Below are 22073 nucleotides of genomic sequence, written 5' to 3' on the forward strand. Positions count from 1 at the left end.
AATCAAGCCAAAGACATACCTTCAAGTGGATAGTTTGGTTGTGATGGCGTTGCAAATCCCAGTCATGCTGGACTGCCATGAGTCAAAACCAAGTCAAGCCAGATTCCAGTATAGTACAATTAAAAAACACAATTAGTTGCAATCCTCAACCTCACCACTAGATGCCACTTAATCCCGCATACCGCACCTTTAAAGAACAGGTGACCCTTTAATGTTGTAAATAATCTCTAACATCAAATGTACATATCATTTTTTTCTGTTTGTCTATTTCTATATTAGATATGGTTGGAATATGTCTGTTCTTGAGAGTTAGTAGCTTTAATACTCGATGTAGGTCAATATTTGTGTCTTATCTAATGATTTTGGTTAAACAAACTTACCCTAAGCCAAACTCATGTTTAATAGGATGTTAACAAACAAAATCTTTGATGATTTAAAGAACTCGGTTGATTTAAGTGAAAACATAACAAACAACACAAGCGAATCGTCTATGGTTATTATTTATTGCTACTTTTAAGGATATAAAAATAAGATGAAACAAATTGTTTTAAACATACAGTTTGATACATTCATAATAGAACAAATTATAAAAAAAAAATATGAGGGAAAATCATGTTATCAATGATGGAACAAACTTTTTGTAACAATGATAGTAAAATATTCAGAAAGCAAAATAATTAAACACTATCGGCAGTAGAAATATGCCTATAATAATTCCCTTTGTAAAAACAATCATTGATTCTCGATTTTTGCAAATTAAAATAAAAATTGAATATTTCCTCATAGTAACGCAAAGTAATACTTACAGTGCAATATACCATAAGTGTTCTTTGTAGTAAAACGTGCAAATCAATCACAAACTTTGTGTATACTTGAAAACTAATGGATTGATAAAAGAAAGAATGTAACTCATGAAGAACATAAAAAAGAGAGAAAATGTACTTTACATTCCTTCTTTAACCTTTGAATTAATTAATTCTTGGACAAACAGGGTATACTTTGCATTTTATATTTACAGAAACAAATATAAAGTTTACATTCAGAAACTCTTTGTACATGGAGAGAATGGCTCATTAGAGAAAACATTTTATGTAACTGTTTTTATCAAATCTCACTCCTGCAAAATACCCATATGATATCCAATATTAAACATTAGACAACCATTTTCTGGCCAATGGTTGCCTTTAAAACAAATAGCTTTAATTGCACTTCATTGGTCATATTTTAAGTCGGATTAATGGCACTTAAAAGACAAAGGCACTCTTTTCAACCACTATTTTAAACTATATTTGTATGAAATAAAACTTTGTTAAGACAAAATAAAAAATATTTGACATAATAATTTAATACAAAAATAGTCATAATAATAATGTATTTTCTGTATTATTTTTTAAAAATGGGGGCTTACCTTAAAAATGCAAGGCACTGAAGGCACACTAGTGCATAACACATGAAGGGACAGGACAAGTCTGTTGATGTCTTTGAATACAAGGGCTGCCTGTATAAATGCTCTCAGACTTCTGCAAGCACTGTACAAAACATCTTACATAAAAAAAGGCACTGGATATATTCTCTGTGAATTGAAATACGAACACAGATATAATTACAATACAATTATGAGAAATACAAATAGAAAAGGTATTTAAGAGAAAGACAAGCAACCAGATTTCAAATCTGTGTTTGCCTGCTGCATTTGGCATCCCCAATAATTTGGAATATTGGACTTGGACAATACTTTACACTATAAAGCCTTTAACGTATGGCTTTTAATAAACTGCTGCACATATGATCATTTTCATAATTTTAATCAATCATTTAAGCCACAGAATTAAAGGCACTATTCACATCAAAGAAATGTTTACAAGTTTTGGCAAAACAGTGCATTTTAGGAGGTGCCAAATATTGTTTTTTATTTTAGTTAAGTCACTAAAATAATAAGGTAGTGTGTTTTTCTCTCCACATACTTCATACACAACTGAACCTAAAATGAGATGATTAAAGTACATACAATCTGCTGTTGTACATCTGTAGACATTTTGACTTTTGAGTATATATTCAAAAAAGTAGCTCCAATAGTCAAAAGGTATTAACAGTTTTCCAGCATGTGAATGTATTTTAGTTATCGACCCTCTCTTTATTAATCTTTTTTTAATAAAAAGAAGATGTTTCGCTTAAAAAACATTGATTTAAGCACATTATTTTGATTGTTTTCCACATTTAAGTAAAGACTTTACAGTCATGAAATACTAAAAGATGACTCTAATATAACGGCTGTAAACGGACATCTCTATGGATAAAGAGGATGAGGAAGAGGAGTTGCGGGGTAGGGCTATAGCTGTGACGAAGTTGACATGATGTCGTGTCCTGCAGGTTTTTCCTCTATGTCTGCCCTCTGGCCTGGACAGCAGTCAGATCCTTCCTTATGATTTCATTGACTGTAGAGAGAGAGAGAGAGAGAGAAAAGCAGAAGAAAACAAGAAAAGAGGATGTTAGAAAGTAAGAGGACAAGGCATAGCGTACAAAGCCAAACACACTTTAGCTCATGTTGTAATAAGATCATAAACAATATAACTGTGAAAGTGAATGAGAACAAGAGTGAAGCTATTATTAACAGGAAAACACATGAAAGATGTCCATGTATCCCGTGACAGTTTTTCTTGTGTCGTCAAGAGAATGATAATAATCTCTATCCGTTTCCTGTTTTGCACACATAGGCAACACTTAGGTGTCTCTCTTCATGCGGTGGAGTGAGTAAAGGTGAGCGAGTTGAACAGGAAATGTTCACTCTTTAAATCTTGAAAGACGAATAATAGAGCCAGTTGCCACGACAGAGAATTGAGTCTCAAGGTTTCACATTTACAAAGGTTAGCTAGGTAAGTTAGGTAACCCTAACCCTAGGTCAGTTTGCAACCCCTAACCATAACCAAAACCCTGACCCAGTAAAAAACAAGAATAACTTTGCCCAAACAAAACATAGTAGCTCATCCATCTGCAAAAACAATTAAATAAACTAATATCCCAAAGAATTCTAACACCACGAACAAAGTGGCTGCCTTCTCCTGTCAACAGGCGAGACGTAGAGTCTGGATGCTTGTGGTTTGATCACGGTCAAATAGCCTACCGACAACTGTGAGGAATGGAACATATGTTGTCCTACCAGAAAGGCCACATTCAACACAACAGCATAGTATATGTTGAGCAGAGCACCACAGAGTGTTGTTCTCTGCTCTTTGTCAGTCCCCCGCGGAGCACGTGTTTGTGAGCGAGCATTAAAACATACACGCTAACACCCAAACACACGTGCACACTAACTCTCTCTGTAGCACAGTGTGGCCGTATAGTCGTTGCTACTATGGAGTATTATACTACTGGGTCATTAGGGCTGGTGAGTCATCAAAATAATAACGGCTTCAAAGGGGCTCACAAGACATTCTGACTGCAGCTTGGGCCTGGAACACAGAGCCACTGAGCATGGCTGCTTAGAAGTTGTCCTGGTAACCTTGACCAAAAAAACAAACCTTTTTTTTTGGCAGCCCGATTGCATTTAAGAATGAAACGCGGTTGAAACGAGAAAATATGATGCCTGAGCTGACCCAAACGTGGCCATAAATCAGCTGCATGATGTGAAGCTGTGTTGTTTCTTTTGTTCCGTTTGGCTTTATTTAGAAAGTGATGCTCTCTTCCTCTTATTCTACTTCCTCTTCCCTCTTAACCTTTTTACACTTGAGTAACATTCAATCTAGTCTTGTGATTTTGAGCAAACAATAACCCAGTTTCAACTTCCCCAAAGCATGCGGTCATTGAACATCTGCAGCCGCTGTGAGAGGAAAGCCAGTACAGTAACCCCCACACTGAGCCCAATGGATAGCCAGGACTGCTTCTCTGAAACCAAACGGGAGCGTGGATGCCCTGCAGACGTATAGTAACCAACACGGCTGGGCTCCTGTTTGTTTAAGTCTGCGGTGGAATTCCCTTTGACACCTCACGCCTCGAAGACACTTTCATCTCGCCTAGTGGGGCCTGAGGGTGTTTTCCTGAGCATAAAAAAACAGGCAGAGAGAGAGAGAGAGAGAGAGAGAGAGAGAGAGAGAGAGAGAGGGTGAGACAGCCAGAGGAAAGAGAGAGACACACCCAGAGGAGAGAGAGAGAGAGAGAGAGAGAGAGAGAGAGAGAGAGAGAGAGAGAGAGAGAGACAGCAAGAGAGAGTGAGAGAGAGAGAGAGAGAGAGAGAGAGAGAGAGAGACAGCAAGAGAGAGTGAGAGAGACAGAGCGAGAGAGAGAGAGAGAGAGAGAGAGAGAGAGAGAGAGAGAGAGAGAGAGAGAGAGACAGCAAGAGAGAGTGAGAGAGACAGAGCGAGAGACAGCAAGAGAGAGTGAGAGAGACAGAGCGAGAGAGAGAGAGAGAGAGAGAGAGAGAGAGAGAGAGAGAGAGAGAGAGAGAGAGAGAGAGAGAGAGAGAGAGAGAGAGAGAGAGAGAGAGACAGCCAGAGAGAGAGAAAGAAAGAGATAGCCAGAGAGAGAGAAAGAAAGAGATAGCCAGAGAGAGAGAGAGACAGCCAGCCAGAGAGAGAGAGGGGGGGGGGGGATGCGAGTGAGGGAGAGCCACAGGCGGTCAAATACACACAAGAAGGGCTTTGCTGAGCCTAATGAAGGGTTGGCACGGGGAACGGCCGGGCCGAGGCTGGCGTGAGGAGCACTCAGGGACTCCTGCGCCTGCACAATAGGTGAGTGTCTGTCTGGACTGTTTACCGACTGGTTCACCGGCGTAGGAGTACAGAGGGGATCCCTGTGCTGCCCCCAAACGAGACTCAAGAGAGACGGGCACGCCGCCGCCACCGCCAAACGAAGAGTGACAAAGAGTGGGTCAGTGGTGTGTGGAGGGAGCAGAAACCCATCTGTATGTGCAGTACAACACACACACACACACACACACACACACACACACACACACACACACACACACACACACACACACACACACACACACACACACACACACACACACACACACACACACACACACACACACACACACACACACACACACACACACACCTAGCAGCCAGCTCATGAATACTGTACATACAGCAGTATGTTTAACTTTAAAGCTACACTCTTTCACTGGATTATACCACCACACCATCACTTTGGGTTAAAAGGGTTTGAAATGATCTGTGTTATGAGAATTAATCCATCCACCCATGGATGGGTGCAAAAAAGTTACAACATGTTGGTTTATTAATACCGCCATCGAGTTGACGTGAGTGCAACTCAACCGCTGGGATGTTATTGTTTGTTGTTGTAAAAATGTATTTCAATGAAATGGACGGTAGTATAATGCCACTGGGTCATAGGGCCGATGAGTCATCATAATAATAACTGCTTCAAAGGGGCTCACAAGACATTTCGACGGCAGTTTGGGGCTGGAACACAGAGCCACTGAGCATGGCTGCTTAGAGGTTGTCTTGGTAACCTTGAGAGGAAGGCAAGCCAACCTTGAGGGAGTGGATAAAGGATGATCTAGTTAAGATGGACCAACAGCTAACTCCTCCTCCAACACAAGTAGACAACAAAACAAACACACTTATAAGTCTAAGAGGTGGAGGGAAGCTGAAACCATGGCATGTATCGTTGGTCCTCCCTCTCCGATGGGGTGGAAGTGAAGTGAAACTAATGCTTGTCCGCCATGCTCTCTCCGTGTGCTTTATCTCTCCACCTGTTGGAACATTTTTCACCTGCTCCACTGCCTCTGGGCGTTATTCCACCACCACCACCACCACCACCACCACCAGCACCCTCGCCTCCCCCCCTCCACCACCCAGCTGGGCCCTAGGAGGTCGTGCAGGCCGGGCCCCATGGCGCTCCCTCTCCTGCTGAACAGGCAGCGGACAGCAGCCAGTGGGCCACAGCCTCAGCCTGGGCCTCGCCTGGCCTTCAGAGGGAAACCAACACAATGGTCTTTGTGATTCCTCAGCCAGCCGCGTGAACGTTGACAGAAAACATGTTCGGAAAAAGCCCCAATGACTTACTGAGGTATTTAACCGATTCAGAACAACCGACGAACCCGGGAGAATTTGACCGGAATGGAAACGATCATTTGCAGTTTTTGCTTAAACTTGGCACTTTTGCAGTCGTGGGAAAAATTAGATGGACGTGGTAACAAGCCTATGTGTGGGGTAGGAATCAGTGTTTGTGAAGTTGTTTTGACCTAGAAGTAAAGGGCACGACATATCATGAAGCAAATGTACAACTTAGACACGTGACGGACAACCCCCTCAAGGGAAATGACGCCGGTATCGTTTCCCTCATTTCCAACGAGTGAAAGGAAGAGAGAAAAAATAACTCTAATTTTCTGCAAAATATCATGTGTGCTTTCCTCTAAATATGCAGGACATTAAGGGGCAGCCCCTCATTTGTTTTTTGAGGCTAAAAGTGTTTCAGTATCAGTCAGCAACGGCACGATATATGGTTTTCATTTCATGATGAAGAGGTGTGTGTTTTCTAAATTTCAACATAGATCTGCTCCACGTTTAAATCCTTATGAAGTTAAAAGACTTCCAAGCTACTTCTGGTGGAAAACTTTAGGCCTGCTTCGCCTGCCAGCTGACAGCTGACACGGTTCACTTAAATGCATGTACACTGATAGGCCCTCGATTTAAGATCGATCCAATCACACACACACAGGCAATCTCTCTCTGCGGCGTGAAGTGTATTGGATTTCCCCCCCGACCACCACCCCCCCAGCCTACACCTGCTTCGGTTCTGCTCTGTATTGTATGCAACCTACACAATGGGTTGAAATATCAGATGTATTCCATGGGGGTGGGGGGTTGGTGTACCTGACATCTGCATGTCATGCTTTAAATCCCACCACGCCCTCAAAGAGAGGAACCACCCTGCTAAACCAAAGCGTCTTTACCGTTTTATGCAAAGCTGCTGGGTTTAAAACGGGGAATGGAGGAGAACAGCCACATCAGGCAGCAACCAGGAGGGGATAATGTGGCCTGGCCATCACCCTGTGATCAGTGTGTCTCCCCCTGACCCGACATGCCTGGACCGAGCCCTGCCCGCTCCGAAAACAACCCTGTGTGAATTCACCCAGCCCCAAAACCCTGTTGCTGTTTACCGTGTAGGGAAACCCTGCATCTACCAGATCCAAAAAACACAAATTCCATTGCTGGCCTCTTTTCTTCGTTTCATTTTTTCCACTGGCCCCCTCCTCTCCAGCCCACCCCCCCCCCCCCCCTCCCACCACCACACACCACCCTTCCCTTTTCCTGCGGACCGCCCGCTCCACCCTCCTCCCCGCTATCTTACAGGGATCAGGCTGGGTTTTTCTGGAGGGGCGCAGCTGCAAATGGGAATTTCTAGTGCCAGATTGGCAGAATCCCATGGTCGGAAAAAAAAGCTAATCCTCTGTTGGGTTCCCCCGCAGAACTGGGTGGCGCGGGGCCAAAGGGAGCCCCGGCCAACTACAACAAACACAGAGGCTTTCCCCAGCTCTCCCAGGCAGCCCGGTTCCACTGTGTGACAATGGTTGCCATGGAAGTTGTTTTTCAGTTAATAACAGTGTCAACACATCCAGGCCATCAGGAGAACTGACACCTCCTTTCTTATTTTTTTGTCGTTGTCTTGTTTTTCGTGTGTCTCTTCTTTCACATCATATTTCAAGAGACAGGGGCTGTATGTTTTGACAATGTTCTAAAACGTCCCCCACCCCCTCCTCCCAACCCCCCCATTTTTGAGACAAGCCAACATGTACGGGGGTGGGGAGTTCACCCGTGAACTGACAAATTATGGGGGAAAAACCTGCAACTCATCAATTGTAAAAACTCACCGATGTGGCTGTTGCGGACGAGAGACTCGATTGACTCTCAGAAGGGGCCATTAGGGCGTAACAAGGTGTAGTTGGGAGGACCTTTGCAAAACAAGGAAAAGATTCAACCTCCTGACTGCGGCTGAACGTGGCCTGACATTAATTCTATCAAGAGGGCAACGGGGTTGACAAGCACAAGTAGAAACATGCGACTCACGAACCCCCTCGGCAAACATTGTTTTAAAGATGTAAGATTGGGTGTTTGTTTTCTTTATTCTTTTTTCCGAGGGACACTATTGGCCACACCGAGGATACGCGGTGAAGCGAAATTGTAAATATCCTTGAATTGTTCTCGGGGAAATGTTTCATCTTTCCTCGACAGTTCTTCGTCCCCTAATCGCCGTTGACATCGCTATCGCAACATATAGCTTCCCTACAGTGACGGACGGCGGCCATAATCAATCCTGGACACTCGGACGGAAAGCAAGGGCAGGAAGAAAAAGAAAACCTCCACCTACTCTCACTTAACCTCATCAGTAGCACACGCGCGCACGACGACGACGACGACGACGACGACGACGACGACAACACCATCAGAGAGTCACACGCCGCCATGCACACAAAGTAGAGAGGCCCAGACTTACACTCACCGTCATCGAGGTAGGCCTGGTCCAGGTTCTCCTCCTTGACCGCCACCCTCCTCTGGTGGCCGTTCCCCAGGGCCGGGGCCCCCTCCTGGGGTCCCTCCTGGCCCGCCTGCTCGGGGCCAGGGGCCCCGGGGGTAGGGGGGGATCGGACCTTCTGCGGGGGGGCCTTCTGCGTGTACTGGGGCTGGGGCTGGATCACCGTGGCGTAGTGCTGCGGCTGGCCGGCCGCGGGCCCCCCCTGGGTGTGGGGGGGCGTGTCGGGCGTGGACTGGGGGGAGTATCCGTCCTCGCCGTAGGTGACGGGCTGCTGGCTGCTGCTGTTGTCGGCCTGAGGGGCGGCGGGGGGGGCGGCGGTGGGCGGGGGGTCCCCCGCCCCTCGGAGCAGAAGGTGGTGGTGTGCGGGGGGGCCGTTGGGGGAGAACTGGATGATGGACGGGTGCTGGCCCGCCGCCAGGTGGGGACCCCCCAGGGGCTGGGACGGAGAGCCGGCGTGGACCAGCACAGAGCGGTGCGGCTCGGGCATCTGCTGGTACAGGCCGGGGCTGCTCAGGCCGGCGGCGTTGATGATGGCGTGGCTCTGCAGCTGCTGCTGCTGCTGGTAGCGGGGGTCCTGGGGGGCCCGCCCCCCCTCCAGGCAGGAGGCCAGGCCGGAGACCAGGCCGCTGTCCGGCTGCAGGATGGCCCGGGCGTTGTGGTAGTAGGAGTGGGGGGACAGGCCCAGCATCTGGGGCACGGCGAAGCCCATGTGAGCCGCCTCGTACTCGTCCTGGGGCTCCGTCTTGATGGAGGGCACTGTGGTAAGGGGGTGGGGGGGGGGGCACGGTGGTCATTGGATGGACAGAGAACACAGCCACAGGGCGGACCCTTTGCAAGCAGACCCGCGGATTGGGCTTCATCAGGGGACAGATGCAGCCATCGTTCGTAACCCTGTTTAGTGTCTGCCACGTCTAGTATAGAGTATAAAGTGACACTAGTGAGGCTAACACACATTGACCGGGGACAGCGTGCCCCGGTACAGACAAAGAGCAGACTCTAAATGTGTGTTTATCGTGTCACGCTTGTGTGCTACAGGTAATGATTCAATGTGGTCTCCGTTGAACCGTTACCTGACAACGGGGTGAAAGTGAACTGCTGCGGCTGGCTCCGCTTCCTCTTGCCGTTGATGACGTAGAAGTGGACCTTGACCGAGTGGCAGACGGACAGTTCCCGGTAGGAAGGCACCTCCACAAACAGCAGGTTCTACAGCACAGGGGAGCCATGAGGAGTGGGCTTATGGTCCACTCGTTTTAGGATCAGACCGTAACTGTGCAGTGGGGTTAGTGAGAAGGGCTTTCTACGTGAGATATACAGGGACACGGTGGTTCTCCACTTACTGGCTGACTCTTGTCTTTGTCTACAGTCGCCTCCATCTCCCATATCTGCTGGCCGTCTGTTGGACGGTGAACACAGGGGACAGGGAAGGTCAGCACAGAGCACCAATGATCATTTGAATATGAAATTAATAAAGAGAGAAAGCCTTTTTTTTTTTTCACTACACTCTATATTGAACCTTCACTCGCAATTGAAAATTGTAGAAAAAGCGCTCTTAGCGGCCATTGAATTGATGTCTTGTTCGTCCTGTTCAGAAGACGCGTTTCCGTGTGTTGGCAGCGTGAGGGCGGTGGGCGCAGCCACAGACAACTCTTTGTTAGAGTAAAGCCAGATGAGATCTCCCCGGCTGGCCCTTCCCTCTTACACCATGAAGTGCACCGCGTCACATGCAGCATAGAACATTTGCATGTTGCATGTGGACCCACGGCCACCGAGTCTATGGGTATCATGTTCTTAATATCGGTAGAGTACAGAACATGGGCGATTGGTTGGATGGATGGGGTAGCGGGGAGATGACTGAACAGAAGAGTTGATGTCTAGATATGTTACCAGGCTGTGGCCAACCAAACCGTTTTCAGTATTGAGACGGTAAGTAAGATAGTGAGTAAATAGTAAACATTTGCGATTTGAAACAACTGCTTTCTGCTGAAGGGATAGCAGATTGGAGATGATGTTAACAGATAGGTTAACCTTAATTCAGTTTCAAATTCACTTCCCAACAGTTTAGTTCTGCTTTATAGCAATGTAGCGCTCTACCACCTACAGAGTGCTACATTTAGGGAAGAGAGTTCAGGCTAGGGGTCAAAATATAGGTCTATTATGTATGAACTGCCTGTAGAATATGAAATCAAATGAAAAACTGTAAGATTGTGTTTTGTAAGCATATCTGTTGGACTGCATACAATACATATGCAAAACAGGTTAACTTTAGTTCATCCATTTCTTATGAATGTTTTCCTCACATATTTTTCAATATAGCTATATAGATATAAAGAATGCTTGTAAATTCCAAATGCCTTTGACATACAGCAGGACTGAAAGTGCACAGAGTTAGCTGTGAAGCCCTTACTCCAACAAGGCTGAAAGTGCACAGTCTGTTAAAGTGAGTAGGAATCACTCTGTCCAACATGGCTGAGAGTGCACAGTCTGACAAAGTGAGTGGGAAGCACTCTGTCCAACATGGCTGAGAGTTTGAAAGGTAGGTGGGAAACTATGCACAACCAATTGAAAAACACTGAAATGAGTCAGCAAGCAAATGAAGGGGATTCCAAAAAATCCCTCCTTCATCTTATTTCTACTTTTATGATCAATTTGCTCAGTTTTCCCAAAACAGAAGTTGATGACCAATGCTTTCTTGGCGCCCGTGTTTGTTGTGCATTTGGTTGCAACTCGACTCCATGGGATACCCTCGGGAGCTGGTTGTGAGGGGACTAGGTGGATGGAGTGGAGTGGTGGAGTGTGTGTGTGTGTGTGTGTGTGTGTGTGTGTGTGTGTGTGTGTGTGTGTGTGTGTGTGTGTGTGTGTGTGTGTGTGTGTGTGTGTGTGTGTGTGTGTGTGTGTGTGTGTGTGTGTGTGTGTGTGTGTGTGTGTGTGTGGTGGGGGGACGGGGGGACGGACGGGGGGGGAGGGGGGTGATGTTGGAGCCAGCCGTTAGGGGCTGCTGGGAGCTGTGGAGGCTGTGCTTGGCTGAGGGTAAACCTTCCCCTGAACACGGAGCCAGGGGAGCCCCAGCCGGGCGCAGCTGTCTCCCATTCAAAGGGCCTTCACAGCTGCCCTGGTCCAGAGCGCATGTGTCATACACAGACTCTCCAAAACAATAGCAATCCCACAGTCATTTTATTCTCTACCGGTGTTTAATTGTCTGTGTTAATCTGCTCTGCGTTGTGGTGCGATGGCAGGGAACCCAGGAAAAACGTGAGGGGGGGGGGACGTTGTAGTCTCAGTAGCACTCCGAGAGCCAGCGATGTTTACGAGCCAAGGGCTATTCTCTCTGACAGCCCTGGAGCCGGTGAGTCATGACACCATATGCTTTTAGAAGGTCTCATCGCGCTGCCGCTGCTCACCAATATAAAGTTTGGTTTATAGCAACCGAAGGTGAATCACTAAGGGAAGGATTTCCCGAAGTTGGGGGAATAAAGACGTGCAGCGTTAAAGTGGTTAGGGGATCCCTATGCTACTGCTCACCTTGGGTTTTCTCCATGAAGATCACCCTGGAGTCGGAGCTGAAGTTCTGCCCCGTCAGGATCATCTGCTGGCCCCCCAGGACGGAGCAGCCGTCCATATCCTGCTTCTCCACTAGAGGGAGCTCATGGGCCGAGCGCTGGGCTGAAGCCGAAAAGGAGGGAGACACAGTAGAAGAAGAAATAAGAGACAGTCTATGGCCCTGCCATGATTTTGAAGACTGACACACACATTATTACCAGAATATTACATCACCATGATTATATGTAGGTTATAAGTATTCTTATTTTAGAATCAACAAGATGCATTACACGGAACAATTCATCAATTGTAAAGCAAATCATAAATGGAACCAATTATATTAGCAACCTGTCAGGATTATGGACTCAATCCAACAAATTGTCACCGCACACCCTGCGTAGCCTAAAGGACACCCAACCAGTTTTCCTCCGCACACTGGTGGGAAACCAGGCGATTAAAAACGACGGAATGGTAAATGTTGAATATAAACTATGCAGAAAGGAGATTGTTGTCAATTAACAACAATAGAGGATCGTTGAGCTGTTCCTAATCAATCAAAGCTCTTCCTTGCAGGCAGAAGCGTTTAAAATCAACACCAACGCAGCCTGAGCTACACAGAAAGTTGTGCATCATGTTTATGCTTATTCTGGCTCGACGAGCGCACGGTACACCTGCTCTGCAACAGAATAATAAAATCCGAAAAACACACCACCGCTTGTGTTGTCACTTCGCATCACTTGTCAGCTCAGGTGCCATTCGTTACCCACTGGAGCGGGAGCTGAGGAGTTGGCAAACATTCGTGTGACCTTTGCGCAGGTTTGTTTGGACCTACTACCGTGTGTGAGTCAACAAAACAACGAGGCGGACATGACGAGAGACCATCGTCTCTCCGTTTGCTCATCGGCCCGGCCCCGGCAGAAGAGCTGCAGGGAGTGAGGCTGCACACGACGCAGGTTCACACGACGCAGGCTCACGCTTGATTGTATTTTTACTGACTGCACTGGATCGGATGTTCGTCTGATGGTAATATCCTGGTGGGAGATAGGACGGCGGTAACTGACTGCGCTGCACTATCTACCGAGGGAAATTACCTCGCCCATGTTCTGTCGCCAGGACTTTAGTGTGCGGTGGATGTGCAGAGCATTGTTTGGTTGACGAGCGAGTGGCGTAAGGCTTAATAAAGGGCCTTGTTTGTCTTTGATTAGGTGCCTAATAAACATGTGTGTACTTCCTCACTGATCTTTGGTGAATCAAACGCACACGTGATCCGTGTGCACATAGTCAGACTGCTTGGTGATGAGCTTCTATGTGCATGTGCACATGTTGCACACACCCACACAGAAACACACACACACACACACACACACACAAGCACTCACACGCACATACTCACACACACACACACACACATGCACTGACATGCACACATGCACAAAAACACTCGCTCAGACACCCACACTCACAGACACACACACACACACACACAAGCACACAAACACACACACACACACACACACACACACACACACACACACACACACACACACACACACACACACACACACACACACACACACACACACACACACATACACACACAAACATCCACACAAACATGCTCACAGCCATGCATTCACCTACAGACAAACACACAAAGACATAGAATCATACAGACATGCACACTGCAGCCTGCCAATCAAGACACAACAACCCCAACTCACCAAACATATTACTCAGCAACAGAATTTCTCCAAACTCACTGGACATGCAAAAGGCCCTTAAACGCTTGCAAGAAGCCTGACCAATGCCTTGCCCTTAAAACCTCAGCATAAAGCCCTGCCAGTCCTAATCTATGTGTGTGTGCGTGTGTGTGTGTAATGTATATGACGTGTCTTGCTTACAGCACTCTATGGGATGTGAGGCGGCCTGCAGTGAGATGTGCTGCCCTCCGGGTTGAGGGATGTGGACTCGGAACACCAGGCGCACGCGGGTGTTCTTCCGCCCGATGTCCGTCTCCCCCTTCCTCAGTTCGATGTCGGCGTTCCTGAGCTTCAGAATTCCTGCGCAGTCGATTCTGTGAAATTAAAAAACGTAAACACGTCATGTCAAAATAACGTCCCGTTAAAAAAAAAAATGCAGATGGCCGGATGCTAGGCTCGGATCTCGGTGCAATTCTGAAGCTATGCATGAGGAAAACGCTCACATGGCTTTCATGTTGTTCTTTGGCTCCAGGGGGATCTCCAGGACTTTGGTGCCGTTGACTATCTTCTCTAGGCTGGTGGTGGTGACCGTCTTGCCCGTGATGCGGTGGACCTGGTAGAAGGCATGCGGCTTCAGGATGCGCTCGTCTGCTGTGCCGATGAAGATCTGCAGGCCGAGGGGCTCCTTGCCTTTGTAGCCGTGCAGCTGTTGAGTCAAAACGAGGAGTGTAGGTTACTGGGACAGCTCTGCACACGAATGCAGACACAATCACTCTGCTCGCTGTCTGTTTCTCAGTTCCTGAAGGCAATCCTTTGTTGCTTATTCTCGTGGTCTATTCAAACTATTTGGAAAGTGTTGAGTGGTTAGTAAGTGAACTTGATTAAGCCAGAACTATTGACAAGTTATTACATTTAAGGCAACCTCATTGGGCTCAGAATAACATCTAATAATAAAAAAATAACATTCTGCAGCATAGCTTATTATATCGCGATATAGCTTTTATAGTCTTTTCCTTCAGTTATAGCATGCATGGACTGAGTATCGAAAACGGGAACCACCCTCTCCTGAAGTTAATGACAGATTGACAAAAGCTTTGTGGAGGGACACACGTTAACACACGGCAGACACCAAGAGCCGTGAATGGATTGCACCTGCAATTGAAGTGGGCGTGTGTGTAAGTGTGTGTGTGTGTGTGTGTGTGTGTGTGTGTGTGTGTGTGTGTGTGTGTGTGTGTGTGTGTGTGTGTGTGTGTGTGTGTGTGTGTGTGTGTGTGCTTATGTGTTTGTGGTTTTGGGGCTTGTACAGTGTTCAGTAAGTTCAGTGACTTTGCATATGAGCAAGTAAGAGAGAGAGAGAGCGGGAAAGAGGGGGAGAGGCACTGACACGAAACCTGAGACCAATGACTGAGGAAATGTGCAGAAACCACAGCAGTCGTACCTGCATCTAGAACACGATTTAAAAAAAAGGAAACAATGGCAGTGAAGTTACTGAACCGTGTTCATCATCAAACTTAAAAATGTAATTATATTATTTGTTCTTAACTTAACCTTAATCTTTGTTCTAAAACACTATAGTAAATAGCAAGTTTGTCTCTTCCACTCAAACCATAATGTTTACATTGCAGCGACCATGACCAGCTGACAAATAAGGAGTTAGAAGAAAAAAAAGGGGGGGAAAAAACACTATGGCAAAATGGCCTGCAGAACCACTGAAGTAGAGGAAGTTCGCCGTAAACACGCCACGGGCCATGTGAACAGGTGGTTGTCATGGCGCCGGGGGCAGTGATGATGAGTCATGAGCAGGAGAGGGCTAGGAAAAGTAAAGTGGAGTATTGGAGTCTCAGGGAGAGAGAGGGAAAGAAAGAAAGAGAGAGCTAGAGGGAAAGCATGGGAAATATATATATATATATATATATATATATATATATATATATATATATATATATATATATATATATAGAGAGAGAGAGAGAGAGAGAGAGAGAGAGAGAGAGAGAGAGAGAGAGAGAGAGAGAGAGAGAGAGAGAGAGAGAGAGAGAGAGAGAGAGAAGATGGTTCGAGAGGTGGTGGTATGGGGGTGGAGGGAGGGGGGGGTTGAATGAAGGAAGAGGAAAAAGTAGTTTAAGAGTGTGTGTGTGTGTGTGTGTGTGTGTGTGTGTGTGTGTGTGTGTGTGTGTGTGTGTGTGTGTGTGTGTGTGTGTGTGTGTGTGTGTGTGTGTGTGTGTTGGGGTTAGTAATGTCTAGCCAGACCGTGTCTATCTGAATGGCCCTGACAAACCAGGCGAGACTGAGGTCAGGTTGGGTATTAATAGAGGGTCAGAAATAAAAATTATTTTGCCTTTAACCCCACATTATATTCAAGACAAGGAATCCAATTCAAACAGGGAACTAATGACCTCCGTCACACGCAAATAGGCAGGCCTCCGCAAGATGTTGTCATGGTAACACAGACACAAAAAATAAATAAATAAAAAACAGATGTGAAACCATAAATGAAGTCCAACAGTAAGCAGTATCCGTATCAACATCGATGGTAAACAACTCTAGCCTTGAGTGTTGAGATGTGCCTAGCATAGTAGAGGAAGGCTCCTATGAACACGGGTGTGTCTGTGGTTTGAAGCCATGAGACTGAGGGAGGGTGACAGCATTGTTTTAAGCCGACAAATACTATTTCAAGTCAGATTGTCAACCTAAAAACAACAACACCACCCTCGAGAGTGTGCTGTTCAGCTCTATTTTATTTGGCTTTGAATAAGGACCCCGATTGACCGGTCATGTCACATGATGCACCTGACATGGTCTATGCGTGTGAGGGCCCAAACACAGGCGGTCAAAGTAACCTGCGGAGCAATTCTCAAACACGTGTCTGCAAGACAGAGGCCCCGGCAGCCGCTGCATAATGACTAGGAAATACCATCCCATGGAAACCATGGCACACAAGGGGAGAGAGAGAGGAGACCGCCCAGAGCTGCCAATACACCGCCAGCAGCGACCCCTGTATCCGCACTCACACGGGTGATATAACGCGTAACATGAGGAGGTTCCTAAGCCGTACAGAGGATACACAAAAGGAAATTCCGTTTGTGTTTTTTTTTCATTCACGCGATCCCAGAATCATGTAGTTGCCGGCGTTCTCACCTGGACGACGGGATGCCCGCCGGTGGGGGCTTTGACGGCCCCCCGGCTGCCCTCCGTCTCGTAGTGGGCCCGGTGATGGGGCTTGGGCTGCACGTCGATGTGCAGCTCGTAGTGCTCCGTGTGGTTGGGCATGGGCCACTCCAGGGGAGGGAGGGACGCCAGCGGGATGCTGCGGAGGGACAACCCAGGACACTCAAAGGAGGGGATGACGTTAACGCATGACATGCATGCACACACACGCGCACACACACACATACACAGATGTAATACTCCCATACATACGTATAACGTACACTGATGTAATTATATCTGCATATTTACAATTTATTCATGATCCTTATATTGTAATTGCTAAGTGAGACACCGGATCACGGTCCCACCAGGGGATGGGTGTTGATGTTGACACCTCATTCGGCGGTTGTCTTGTGTACCTGCATAGGCTGGACACCAGAGGTTTGGGCCAGATGGGCGGCATGACGAAGAAGGGCTCCGAGCCGGGCCTGGACTTCATGTCCTGGTCGCAGGACACCAGGTAGTTCCCCTCCACGTGGTTCTCAGGGTACAGGGTGTACACCTGGTTGTGGTTGGCCGTCCTCACGATCTTACTGGGCACCAGGCCGGGCTGTCCGGGGGCGAAGCAGTTCACCACGTTGGCGATGGGGCTGCCGTGGTGGTGGTGGAGGTGGTGCTGGTGGAGGTGGGCGTTGGGGCCGTAGTGGGCCCCGATGTTGTACTCTTCGTGAGCGGCGTGCGACGGGGAGGGGCTGCGGGAGCGGTGTCCCGGGATCAGACCCTGGTTGCGGCACATGTCGTAGGTGCGCTTCCCTTGCGGCGACACCGAGCGTGAGTCGGGCCTGGGGGACGGCGAGCGGGGCCCCCCGGGGCCCCCGTCCTCGGCCAGGCTGGTGCGGGGGGAGGTGCCCGGGGAGCCCCCGGCGTGGATGCTCTGCAGGCGGGGGCAGAGGTCGGCGGCGGTCTGCCCGCTGCCCGGCGACACGCAGGGGGACGCGAAGGGGGAGTAGCTCTCCGAGTGCCAGCTGGTGGAGGAGTTGCTGCTGGCGGGGCTCAGGCACTGGGGCTCCCGGTAGGACTGGCTCTCGTGGCCGGGCACGGTCAGCGTGGGCCGGGGGCTGGTGTTCAGGGGGTGGTTCTGCAGGGAGTCCCTGACATGGTTGTAGTGCTCGCGGGAGGGCGTGATCTCGATGCGGGGGCTCAGAGCCAGGCCGCTGGGGCGCTGGTGGTGGTGCTGGTGGTGGTCCAGGTAGCTCCGGGAGAGCTCCTGGGCGTCGTAGCCTGCGAGGACCTGCACGGCGTGGCCCCCGTAGGACGGGCTGCAGGGCTTGATGCCGTAGGGGGCTTCCTCCAGGGGGAAGGCCTGCTCAGACTCTGGGCTGAGGAGCTTTTGGGCCGTGAGGTTCGGGTCATCTGGGGTGGATAAGTGGGAACAGAGTCAGAGTGAACAACACGCAAGATACAGTTTAAAATACTTGCCTATTTTACTGATTATCACATCATGGTCACCACATCATACTATCAGCAGTCAGTAATGAGCAGTTCATCATTTGTATTGGTCCATTTATTGATTTTGTTATTACTAGTAGTATTAGTATCATTGCTGTGATTCCAACATTGTTATTCCACTTGATGCACCGAAGAGGGATCAACATATACAGATTAATCTTTCTAGAATAACCCTTAGGGGCTACATTACAAGAGTTGTAGACTAAAATCTCGATTAAAAAAAGGGCAGCGATGCCAACACTTAAACAAACACATCATCAAATGTGTAATATTTGGATTACACATGTCAAATTAACTTTCACATGTAAATACTATTTCTATTAAATAATAGCCTTATTAACCTGTGCAAGACATTAAGTAGGCATGGGGATTATTTGGCATGGCATCCCGCTTTCAAAAGCCACACCAACCTTGTTTTCCTCCTGCAAAATCGTCACTAGGAGGTTCGTATTCAAACAAATATTCGAACTGCAAATCCTCGTCAGGGTAGTTCATTTTGCTCAGGTCCTCCGCAGCCTCGGTTTCGTCGTAAAAATATGTCATTTGTCTTATTTAGCGGTTTCCCAGTTCAGGCGATAAGAAAATATAACACTTGCGACGTCCCTAACAGAGGCCATGCGACGAACGAGGGAGAGACTCTGGTATCGAGATGAGATGCATTGAAGGGGGAACCTGTTCACTTGTTGCTGTAGTTGAATATGGAAGCAAGTGATGCAACAGCCAGCGCTCAGGAACAGCAGGGCGAAGAAAGCACTAAAGTTTCCTTCTTGCATTTTCTCACTTTAGTCAAAAGTTGAAGGCTGGAGTGTATATTCTTATCACCGTGGCTTTATTTCGTGAATGTTTTAATGGGTTAGTTGTTTTATAATTTGACTTCAACATAGGCACCTTTTAAGTGAATGGACAGCTTCTCTTTTGACTTACTGCTGCCCCCGGGTGTTTGACATGTGGCAATTACGCAATAGATGTAGGCCTATAAAAATGTACCATGTGTGTTTGTGCATGAGTGTGTGTGTGCGTGCGTGCGTGTGCGTGTGTGTGTGTGTGTGTGTGTGTGTGTGTGTGTGTGTGTGTGTGTGTGTGTGTGTGTGTGTGTGTGTGTGTGTGTGTGAGAGAGAGAGAGGTAGGGGGGATAGTGCGTTCGCGCGTGTGCTTGTGCGTGTGCGCGGCGCGCGCAATGATAGATGCGCTCTATTTTTTACGCACTGGACATAATTAATGAGTTGAAATGCCTTAAGGATCACGCCTATCAAGATCGGCTATTCCCCTCCTTCCACCCAGGCTGATAGATAGCAGCCTGTACCAGCGCATGGGCCCTGACAGGGGCGTCCACAGGAATAGCCCCGACCAAGAGGTAATATGCTCAGTCAACAAAATAGGCAAGGTCCATCTGATGTTTTTGAGACCTATACAATGCAGCCTATAGGTTAAAAAATACATTAATCAAAACGAAATGAATCTAGATGCAGTACAGATCCCTAGACGCAGTCGGTGGCTATAGGTTATTATAATTCCATGAGATCATTTGCTCCCCTTTTTATTTATAAATGGGCAACCCTGGTTTATCATCTCGCTTATGTTTGCCTCCTCTCTGCCCGGTAGTAAATCTGTTTGCGAAAACGACACACAAACACGTGACGTACGCCAGAATTTCCTGTCGAATATAATCTCTATTTTTTTGTATCCATGATCAAATCAGGGCCGCGTTGTGTTCGGTTGTAGACTTCGGTTGTAGTGACGTAGTTAGCTGTTATTTGTAGCCTTAAACGGCGACGTGTTTCCCGTTCCTCCCCGCGAGCCCCTGCCCGCCGCCGTTGGCATGCGCGCGCGGATATTACCGCCCGAAATACTGTGCTCGTGCACTGCAAATGAGTGCATTTTTCTTAAGATTAAAGTATTTCTTTTTAGGAAAACACGTTATAGTTACACTTAAGAACATCATACATTAAAAAAAGAAGTCTGTTAAAAATCAAATGTAATGATTACCAGATAATCATTCACACGTCACCACGCGCGGCATCCATACCTTGATCCATGGACCTCATCGCGTGGTACTGGGGCAGTCTCCAAGCCTCCTTGAACATTTGACGGGAAAAAGTTGTAAAACCTAAAAAAAAAAGTTGAAAAATGATTTTCCTCTTGTAACCATAACAGTTCAGACCTCCTTCGTCTGGGAAAAAATAAAAAACTAGGTGAAACACTCCTTTGGTTTGTTCAGGAAATTGAGCTGTAAAGTTAGGCTGCTGTAGACGCAACTCTTGTCTTTATAATGGTCAAAAGTATGAAGCTGCATCGGCGTCTATCGCAGGCGGTTATGGTATGAAGTCCCTTTCCTAGCTCTAAGGATTACTTGAGTATCAAGAGCGGCTTCCTTCCCCGCTCTTGGTGTTTATAATGGTCCAATGCTGTAAAATAACGGGATTCCCTCTGTGTTTCCTCCTGTTTATGCGCTTTGCCATGGAAACCTGGAGCCGGTCCATGTTGGAGACTCAGGGCTTTCCTGCAAAGCCCACACTCAGGAATCCATGACGTCTCCGGCTCATGCGCCAAGGCATTTCTGCGGCTTCTCTCAGACAGTAGCGCACAAGAACTTCATTGTAGGGATAAAAAAAATACTGTAGGCTGAGAAAAAATACGAAAAAATAGTCCCGGTGCCTTGATACGGTAGCCTATAGGCCTACATTACATTCAATTGAGCTGCACGGTTTAAAGACTGTCCTCTGTTTGCAGTGGTATGTCTTTCAACATCGTTAATGCTTTGCTAGACCAAATGTTGTGCTTCCAACTGTTTATTTTATTTCACTGAATTATGAAGCCAGACTACTTGGTGGTTAAATCCTGCTTAGCCATCTTGTTTCCATGTTGTTAATAACTATATTCAATGGAAACTTTACTGTTGTTTATCCCTTGAATGGAATGTTTGTTATTTTTAAATGGAAAGTTGATGCATGTTATACCTGGGGGAAAAGTAATGAAAAGCGTCCTTTTTTTTTCAAAGACGCCTGAAAAAGTACTGAAAAATAGGTTCCTCTCAACAAGTTGTAAAACTTTTCAGGTACAATTTCAGGTAATAACATCAACATACATTTTGGGCTAATGCCTAACTTCATGTTTTTAAATTATTGTCAATATTCAATAGTTTCCTCATTAAGATTTGAATGACATTGATGGTTTGAGTTTGAAGTGGGGAGCAGGGAAGATTGTGCTCTGCTGTATTGAGGACATGAAAGAGTAAACATCACCCAGCAGCACCTCTTCCCCCCAACAAGTAAGTTCAATCTCTCAGAACCTTCTCTCACAGCAACAACAACAACAGCATACTTTTATATATATTGACCCACCATGAGATCAAACACAACAGTCAAGAAGTGCAACTTGTTTGAATTTGTCGCGGCGCTAAACTTATCAACCTCTACTGAGACTGCACCTACAGAGACATACTACCATACTACTCCAAATCATGACAGCCATGCATTTACGATTGCAGATGATTGTCAGCAGATGTACGTTAACAGGAAGCCTGCAAGGCTGCCCGTTTGGATCGGCTTATGTGGATCCTCGGCTCGTATGTTCGAATAATTGAAAGCATCCCGTATGTTTTTGGGGAGGAGAAGAACAGCATGTTTGCAGTTTGATGGAACATCCTCTTGTGTGGATCATTGGAAGCAGAGGAGCTTC

The 22073-nt window shown here is 47.1% G+C and overlaps 1 protein-coding gene across 5 annotated transcripts; it reads right to left on the reverse strand.

The window, feature by feature from the left end:
- Positions 1–484: 484 nt before the first annotated feature.
- On the reverse strand, positions 485–20904 carry nfatc2a (nuclear factor of activated T cells 2a). 5 transcript variants are annotated; one of them, XM_060047172.1, is made up of 11 exons: positions 18806–19259; positions 17306–18299; positions 16875–17043; positions 14240–14442; positions 13938–14110; positions 12019–12159; positions 9837–9892; positions 9570–9702; positions 8461–9255; positions 7838–7918; positions 485–2435 (listed from the first exon to the last, which is right to left on the reverse strand). In XM_060047172.1, the coding sequence occupies exons 1-10, from the start codon at positions 18936–18938 to the stop codon at positions 7875–7877; spliced, it is 2841 nt and encodes a 946-aa protein (XP_059903155.1). In that variant the 5' UTR covers positions 18939–19259; the 3' UTR covers positions 485–2435; positions 7838–7874. The 5 variants fall into 5 exon arrangements, with proteins under 5 accessions (XP_059903155.1, XP_059903163.1, XP_059903171.1 ...); XM_060047180.1 differs by having other exon boundaries at positions 8467–9255; positions 18806–19256; XM_060047188.1 differs by lacking the exons at positions 7838–7918; positions 18806–19259 and adding an exon at positions 20422–20904.
- Positions 20905–22073: the final 1169 nt, after the last annotated feature.

This window comes from Gadus macrocephalus, chromosome 1 (assembly GCF_031168955.1).
Source record: "Gadus macrocephalus chromosome 1, ASM3116895v1".
Lineage (NCBI taxonomy): Eukaryota > Metazoa > Chordata > Actinopteri > Gadiformes > Gadidae > Gadus > Gadus macrocephalus.

Bases quoted from the DNA above. Each gene is read 5' to 3' on its own strand.
- nfatc2a (XM_060047155.1), bottom strand. From the start codon at position 18,938: ATGACATATTTTTACGACGAAACCGAGGCTGCGGAGGACCTGAGCAAA. The intron at 9,893-12,018 runs GTGAGCAGTAGC...ACCGTCCAACAG, and splicing joins CTTCATGGAGAAAACCCAAG to ACGGCCAGCAGATATGGGAG. The intron at 2,436-8,460 runs GTAAGTCTGGGC...CTCTCTCTACAG, and splicing joins CTACCTCGATGACGGTGAGT to TCAATGAAATCATAAGGAAG.